Source organism: Aptenodytes forsteri, unplaced genomic scaffold (assembly GCF_000699145.1).
Source record: "Aptenodytes forsteri isolate BGI_AS27 unplaced genomic scaffold, ASM69914v1 Scaffold75, whole genome shotgun sequence".
Classification (NCBI taxonomy): Eukaryota; Metazoa; Chordata; class Aves; order Sphenisciformes; family Spheniscidae; genus Aptenodytes; species Aptenodytes forsteri.
The window spans coordinates 2,317,629-2,326,480 of NW_008794171.1; the positions used below are offsets into that span (position 1 = coordinate 2,317,629).

Below are 8,852 nucleotides of genomic sequence, written 5' to 3' on the forward strand. Positions count from 1 at the left end.
CTTTTCCCCCTGTGAGACAGCTGAACTCCATCTGTCACCAGCAGGCCCGGTGCTGTGTAAACCTCCCCAAAGTTCTTTGTGACTTTGAGATTTGAGATGCATTTCTCAAGCTGGTATTATAAGAATCTAATTTTGGATTGAGTTATCAAGAAAGTTGTTCTGTAAGAAACTGATTTAGTACTGTTGAATTAGAGGGAAGCAGCATTGTGGATCACATGCTTGTAGAGTGCTGAATAGCTCTTCCTGGGGGAAAGAAGTCCAAACCATATCTCTCAAATTCAGCAGCCGCAGAATGGTGCCACAGGTGATTACTTATTATAACCCTGGGAGGCCACCAGCGTTTTCAAGGTAGGGATCCAGGCCCTCATAGTTTCTAGTAACTCCGTTCTTTCTTCACTCTTTGATTTCAGGATGAAAAAATCCTCGCTGGGGTATAGTGATACAGTTAGTTATGCCATGGAAGTGGGGCCCCTGACTGCTCTTCAGAAACGAGCTTCTTGGGGACGGTAAGTTTGCATTGGAATTTAATTTAATAAATTTGTTATTAAAAATTAATGGCCACACTTGGAATGGTTAGGAGATTTCCTTTTCACTAGGATGTTACCTGCTTTAAGAATGTGTTCTCTGTGCTTGAAATATTTTTATGCGGCGTTATTTGTTATTTGCTGCAGCTAGTAGTGGCGACATGAGAGGATTGGGGAGTGTCTCTCTCTGTTAGGCTTTCCAATTTTCAGGTCTACAAGAGCTGTGAAGAAAAGAATTCTGTTTAGTAATATAGGAAGAGATGTGTTATAACCAGAAATGCATTCTGTATTGTCTAATGTAGTGAAGTAATTTAAGTTTTCATTCTCTTTTACCGTAAACACTTTTCTCTGCATCAGAGTTCACTCTTAGAGCAGGTTGACTCTGCAAATGTAAATTACGTCAATATATTTATTCTGAAAGGAAACAAAGCAATTCTTTGATTCCTGTTTAAATATAACATACAAATAATGGAGAAATATTTACTATATTTTGCAATAATGACATGCAGATATTAATAGCTTGTTGACTCCCTTAAATACGTTATTCCTCTTTCGGAAAAGACCATTATTTTTTCTTTGCCATTTGTTGCTCTGTATCTGTTTATGGAGTTTATGGTATGACTGCACAGCAGTGAAATTCAAAAACTCAGACATGTTGTTCAATGTTAATTTAAAGTACTTTTTTTCCTCACTTGAGGAAGAATTTTTTTTGGTCCTGTTATTTTCAAGGATGCAGCCTCTTGCATCATGTGTTTTGGCTATTACTTTGTTTCGAATAAGAAAAAGGTGAGCTAGTCTTTTAAGACCTTTTGTGATGACTTCGTAGGAATGGAGTAGAGCTCAATTAGAGGGAAAATTGGTTTGTAGTGAAATATAATGACAATTCTGTAATGCGCCAAAGAGTTACAAGCCACAAACGGCAATTGATTTCTAGAGACACTGTGCTGCAGCAAATCCATTCTCTGCGGCAGATCTCTGCTGTATGCCTGACTCTAGTGAAGAGTTTCATTACAGTGTGTCTTCAGGCCACCATTATGTATAACATTTTTCAAAAACAATCTGAACCATAGTTTAGAGTGTTTTTTCAGTGAGATACAGTGCCTGAATATGTATTTGGATACATTGATATAGACCCACTTAGTAAGATGTGAAAATGTTTGTTATCTTGAATTGCTGAAACTTATGTAACTTAGCCTGTATAAGACATTTAATCTCTGGTCCTGGTGGAAAACTGCTGTGTTAGGGGCTAACGGACCCCAGCAGAATTTATATGTGTATTGAATATATATGTGTTGTTTATATTTGTACCACATTGTTAAGTCTTTGAATTTCATTTTATGCGACTTCAAAATATGAGTACCTTTTTTTTTTTCGTTTGAGAAACTTCAATGCCTACTCAATGTTACCTTAAAAAAAACACATACAAACCCACCCTGTTTTGCCATAAGAGGAACCTGCATTGCAGTGCTCATGAGATTAATGTGGCATTTGAATCTAGCATTTTGACTACTGTAAAAAGGAGTAGTAATTACGTATTAGGTAAAGATGGGTTAATTGTTTGGATCCTAAGTATAATGTATGTTTGTTTTTTCTTCCTCAGGTATATTGTTGACTTCTTCCTAGTGGTAACACAGCTGGGATTTTGTAGCGTTTATGTTGTGTTCTTGGCAGAAAACGTGAAACAAGTGAGTAATGTTACTGTATGGAAACAGTTATGGTTTTAGATTCCTTTTTCCTCACTTTTATTTCCTATCCTTGTAAAGTCCAACAGAACTACTTATAAAATGTGAAGTTGAGATGCGTGCAGAATGGGTTCTACCACGGTTTCCACAAAAGAGCTTTTGGTAAAAAGGAGCAGTGTGCAAGGTGAACTAAATTCAGATCTTGTGCAAGTGTGTGTGGCTTCACTGCCATCTGATTTGTTTGTTGAATTTAAAAATTAATTGTGGAAATGATAGAAAATAAGGCTGAAACTGGTCTACGAGCCAGTTGTCCCTGAATTTTATTTTTTTTGCCAGGCCTTCTGCTGACTTCCTTTTTTTCCCCTGACCTCCTGGGCATATTTTTCCCTTTTCATGTCACTGGAATCTTTCTTTGGTTCTTGTTTAGTCTCTTCTCTTTTCTAGAATGGTCTCATCTGCCACAGAATCCGTTGTATCTAAACCGATCCTGATTTTTGTTCTTAAAAATGCCTGACATTGAAATTTCTGCAGCCTCCTAAGTAGTCAGTTCCAATGCTTTCTTATCTGTTAGACAGCTGCTTCTTTGTAGAAGCTTAAAATTTCTTGCCGGCATTGTAAGTCCTTTATTTCATGTTCTAGCTATAAGTAGTTTATTCTTTTCTGTTTGTGGATACCTTTTATATTTTTGAATATTGTTACCACATCTCCCCTCTATGTAGTAGAGGGGAGACATGACAGAATCTAATAATGCTTCTTGCTTTTCTGTGAACACTCTGCAATTGGTCACATCTATCTCTTTTTTTCAAGTTTTATCCCTGAAGTTGGTTATGCTACTCTAGTTGAAGTTTTGCTTGTGGCCAATAGAGCTGAAGGGTTATTGCACAGGTCTTACAGATCATATTCCAGACTTGACACTTCAGTGTAATGGTCATTTTGCAGGAGCATGTCATTGCTAACTCATGATTGATTTGTGATCCACTGTGATCTCTCAATCCTTTACTGCAGAGCTGCATTCTAGGCAATTCTTCTGGTTGTTCTTTCTGTACAGATGGTTTCTGCTTACCTACAGAATCCTTTATTTTTCCTTACCGGATTGATTTTTAACAGTTCTCAAGGTTGAATTTTAATCCTGTTCTTTAATATTCTTTCACTTTCCATCTGGAAAAGATGTTTAAACCCCGCTTACTACATCACCTGTGTTATTAATGAAAATATTAAATAGCACTGCTCACGTAGCATTTAATGTGTTTTACTGTTACACATATACTATGTAGTATTAAATATATGCAAACACATTTCAATATGTTTTTTAAATGGATTGAATATTAATTACTAGAAAAATACTGTGATTCATTTGTGCAAGTGGATTTATTTAAGGATGTCTAAAAAATAAAATATTTTGTCATGCCATATTTAGAAAAAAGTGAATTAAAAATATCAAGCGAACCCCCACAATCACAAATACTTATACACCTCGCAGACAACCCCCAAATTTTTCAATAAGATATCCCTTTTCTCCCCCACAACCATCCGTCACTGATAAAACCAAACCAAACCATGGCTGTCACTTTCATGACAGCTGCTTCTGCTTTCATCCATGGTTTTTGTCTCTCACTCACCAGTCCTTCTAAGCTCCTCTTTTCCTCATTGGTGGAGATTTTTCTGTTGATGGGGTCCCTGATGTCTGCTGGTCCTTCCTCTTTGCACACTCGGCAGTTGCAGTCAGCAGGTTGTGTGTCTGAGCAGGTGGTCCGTGGGAGGTCAGCCAGCACAGGTTGGCTGCTCAGACAGGAGTCACAGGCGCTTTGAGCTTGTGGTGCTCTCTCCTCCATGGGCTTATTAAGATGCCAGAACTCTACTAATGTACTCTGCTGTGTTTTCTGCTTATAAGATTATGGTTAGTCACTTGACATAAAGCTAATGAGGATGACTCTGGGCCTGTGTCTAAACATGTGTGCTTCTGTAATTAGTACAGTGGGTGAGGAGTAAGGTATGGCAGGTTACTGAGCATTAGTCATCCACATGGACTCTAACTCTACCCAAAAGGTAGAATAAAGGTGTCTTGGCATAGCTTAACTTACTTTAATTAGGAAGAAGAGTGTCCCCTTGGGCAGTTAGTACATAGAAGATAGTATGTTTTCTTCCTCCCCTTGTAGAAGAGTATTTATATTGTGTTTAAAAAATATTCCAAGTTCTACGGATGAAAATCCTGTCAAGACGAGGCAAATTTGTGTATTTGGAAGCTGGGTACTCTCTAATTTGTGTCTTGGGAGAGGAAAAAAAAAAACCCCAACCTTAGAACCTACAGTCCCACTGTCACAATCTATCTTAATACCTAAAAATCCTATTTTATGTCTGATGTTCTTTTGCTGGCCTTCTGAAGTGGGGATTTTTATTGCATCCTTTGTAATGTAAGTTCGAATTGAAACCTTTCCTATCAAATACATATCTGATCAACCAGTTGCTATGTATGTGTTTTGACCTTAACCCCAACCTTAGAACCTACAGTCCCACTGTCACAATCTATCTTAATACCTAAAAATCCTATTTTATGTCTGATGTTCTTTTGCTGGCCTTCTGAAGTGGGGATTTTTATTGCATCCTTTGTAATGTAAGTTCGAATTGAAACCTTTCCTATCAAATACATATCTGATCAACCAGTTGCTATGTATGTGTTTTGACCTTAAGCAAAAGGCAAGACTGAGCACTTACTGACCTTGGCTTTTGTAGATTTTGAAAAAAACAAAACCTTTTCAGGAATCCTGTTGCTGCTTTCTTGTAGAAAGTTTGAAAGATGTTATAGAAAAGCAACCTCTGCAAAAGCAGTGGCTGCAGAGACCCATGATGTACCCTGTGAATGAATGAAAGTCATCAGCAATTCAGAAGTCCCACTTCCAAGTGTATTTGATTCAGGTTGTCCTGTGCTCTTTCCTCTGAGAGGGAGAAGGCTGTGGTTTCTTCCTGGTAACTTTATGTTGCAGAAATCTGTCCCGTAGAGGGCACCAAAGAACACAAATTGTTACTGCTTTAAATCTAATTATTTGGGGTAACGGAAGGATGAGGCAGGTGAATAGAGGGAATGGGGGGTGGGGAACTAAGATAAAGGAAAAACATAGTAGTAATGTTACTAATACCACTCCTTGACCAATACCTCTGCATTGTGCTCCGTACTTTTCTGATGATGTTTGCATGTTGGTGTGTGCAAATTAAGCCCACTGGAACCAGTGGGAACTTCCACTGAGATCTTTTCTTTGATATTCTTAGTTAAAACTAGTACCAACCCAAATTTAGTAGTCTCTTCCTTCACTGTATTTACTGTTTCAGAGAACTAAGATGTGACAAAGCATTTTAAAATGGTTCTGGCACATGAATGGAATATTCATCAGTCCACATTACTTTGAGGTGGATATTTAGTTAGACACACAGTGGTGCAAGTGAGCCTAAATATTTATTTCATCTTTTGAATTCTGTGAAATGTTTGATCTACCTTCTCACTAATGGGTATGCAGTATTGCTTCTGGTGCTAAATCTTTTCTGATTGGTGTCTGTGGGATTATAACAATGTTGGCTGCATTACATTAGTGTTTTCCAGACACTTTGTGCTTCAAGACCCTATTTCCAGTTATATCAAATTTCAAATGAAGCTTTTCCTAAGGAATATTTTTCTGGGGCACCAAAGAAACTCAGGTTGGTGGCAAGAGTTCTGGTTAAGTCTGGCAGCATGTAAATAAGGGGCTTAGGGGTGAAGGTGTCTAGAACTGGAGCGGAATGGTGAAACTGGAACAAACAGCTGGGGGTTGACTGCAGCAAGACTGGAGCAGGAACACACTGGGATAGAAAAAAGAATCTGTGCCCAAAGGAGCATGGTCCCCTTTCATGCCATAGTTACTTTGCTTTTCCTGCTTGAGCAACAGGAGACCTTAAGTCAAGAGTCTTGGCATTTAGCAACTTGCTCTGCTTGTGAATATTTGCTGATTTCTCTGGAAAATTGTCCTTTTCTCATTGTTTGCTGATAAAGCTAAAAAATTAAAACATGTTCTTGCTGTGTGGGAGCACTTTATTAGATCTTTAGCACTTTGAAGATGACCCATCAGTGGGATGCTACGTAGTGGAATTTTGGTTTTTTTTCCAGTTTTTGTAAAAATGAAAAAACCTCTCAAAATTTAGGAAATTGTACTTAGGCATAAAACTAGAAGTGTTAAAAATGTTGGAAAGTTGAGTACTGAGTAATAATGAAATACCAGAACTGAATGAACTGTGAAACATTTCTTTGGCCTGTTCATGCCAAATTACAGGATTATGATATAGTCTTTATCTGCCTGATAACATACTGGTTTTGTGCCAGATCTGGCCTTGTGTATTGTACTGGCTGTTGCTCTGAGCTGAATAAGGAAGGAATTAGGAGCAACCAGTGAGTTCAAAGACTACTGTTTTGATCCCTCTGGATGTTGAAAAGTCTGTAGACTATATGACAGAAAGAGCAGGTTTTGGGATACAGGGAAGGAAACAGTGGTCTCGGTTGAAGAGACTAAGGAAACGGAATTATTTCTTGCTTCTGAGGTAGTTCTTATAAGAAGTGTGTTCATCAGTTGAACTGAATTTTCTGCAGTCACTAGTTGTGCATTAGTTGTTTTCTGAGTGCCTGACATAATGAATCTGATAACCAGATTTGCGCAAGTGTTTGATCTTCCTAGATACAGCTGAAGTTGGTGGATGCTATGCTTGGGCTATGTAAATGAGACATTAGGTGAAGCACTCCTGTAAAGAAAGCTGTTTCAGACATTGCACCAAGTTAATGCTTGAATAACTGAAGTGAATTCTGATGAAGTCACCTTGTGACTGGGGACATCACTAGCCTTTGTAGTCACTATGCCTAGTGACTTCAGTGGCTGTGTACTTCTTTTCTAAAACCACAATGGTATTTCCTCATGTGGTTTAGGGAAATGTTTGTGGAACTCCCAGGTACAGTCATGATAAGCACAGAACAAAACTCAGATAATGTCACTGGGCTCTGTGACATATACAAAAGAATATGTATGTATGCCTTTTTCAAGAACAGATCCATTGGGTGGATAAGTGAAAAGATTTGTCTAAGTTGGCTGATATTCTAATGATATTTCAGATTATGTTACTTTGTTTAGGAAAAAGACAGTTAGATATAATGTCTGCTGTTCTTGGCCCAGCATGACTGCCGTATGCATTGATGCACTAGGAGAGAGCAGCAGGAGATTGAAAGCGATTGTTGTCCAGAATAGGAATCTGAGATTATATTGATTCTAATATTTAGGAGACTAGGTTAGACAGTGAGTCATAGTCCATCCTAACACAATCAGCAGTAAACTTGCACTGAGCTAAACAGCATATGAGAAAGAATTAAAAAAAAAAAAAAAGTCCTCCTGCTGCTTTGTATTTTGTTAACCTGTTACAAGTTTTAAGTGTTATCTGATTATTTTTTTTTAAATCTAGTCACTTTCAAAGTGACAGTAGTGTTAGCCTGCACCTGAACAAATATGTATAATCTCATCTTCATTAGAGTTTTCCTCTGCTGCTCTTCACTGTCAAATCTCCCACAGCCAATTCTCCACTTTAAGAGGGAGAACAGTGACCCTTTTTATAATTTTTGTATTTTACTTTCTGACTCAGCTTTCTTCCACCTGTCAGTCACTCTTGCCTGTTTGTTTAGCTCTCCTACAAGATTAACCTTTGCTGGATCTTATCTGGTGTGCCTCTTCTGAGTCAATGTCCAGAATCACTATTCTGTCATGTCTCAAAATTCACTTCTGCGGTATGGATATTTCCTGTGGCCTTGCCTAAACCTGTAAGTGGTACTGCCCTGACTGATGTTGATAAAGCTGCTTTACTGATACGTTGATTTAAAGATACATATATCCACAAAAGGGAATAAACTGTCCTCCTGTGCTTTTATATCAGTATAACTGTGTCCATATCAGTTACATGGTATATACGTGTGCACATGTGTATATGTGTACATAAAATTCACCCCCAAAGTATTTTAGGAGTGCAAAAACCTGTGTATAATGGACATAATGAAAACAGCTTGATAGTCAACAGTTGAACTGAAACTTGCAAAATTTTCTTTTTTTTTAATAAATTGAAATATTAATTTTGAAGTCATGGGCTTCAAATTTTGCTCCATGCAAGTAATAGCTAGTTGAGAGTAAATTTCAGAAACCTCCTCCTCACCCAGACAATACTGCCGTCTTTAGCAGTGTTACAGTTCACAGTAATCTCTTCACCCAATGGCAAGCTGATCTTTAAAATACTCTGCCTGGGATAAGCGTGTGCATTTTCAGCAGTTATTAGGGGATAAGTGGAACTTAACTAAACATTTCACATGTTTCTTCTCTATACAAAGCTGTAATTGTCCATAGGATAGGCTTCAGGAAACAGGGCTGTTTCAGGTAGAGCTCCGATTTTCTTTTTTTATTTATCTAAAGACTTATATAGCAGAATAATCATAGAATCATTGAGGTTGGAAATCACCCCACACCATGCCCACTAAACCATGTTCCTCAGCGCCTCATCTACTCGTCTTTTATTTATCTACTTATATAGCAGAATAATCATAGAATCATTGAGGTTGGAAAAGACCTCTCTCTTCATCGAGTCCAACCATCAACCCAAC

The 8,852-nt window shown here is 37.9% G+C and overlaps 1 protein-coding gene across 1 annotated transcript in view; it reads left to right on the forward strand.

The window, feature by feature from the left end:
* Nucleotides 1-8,852, forward strand: part of SLC36A4 (solute carrier family 36 member 4) — a 109,651-nt gene that overhangs the window by 5,809 nt on the left and 94,990 nt on the right. Inside the window, exons 4-5 of the mRNA XM_009282294.1 lie at nt 411-506; nt 2,125-2,209. Of these exons, the coding sequence (XP_009280569.1) occupies nt 411-506; nt 2,125-2,209 (181 nt within the window). The remainder of the gene's footprint in view (nt 1-410; nt 507-2,124; nt 2,210-8,852) is intronic.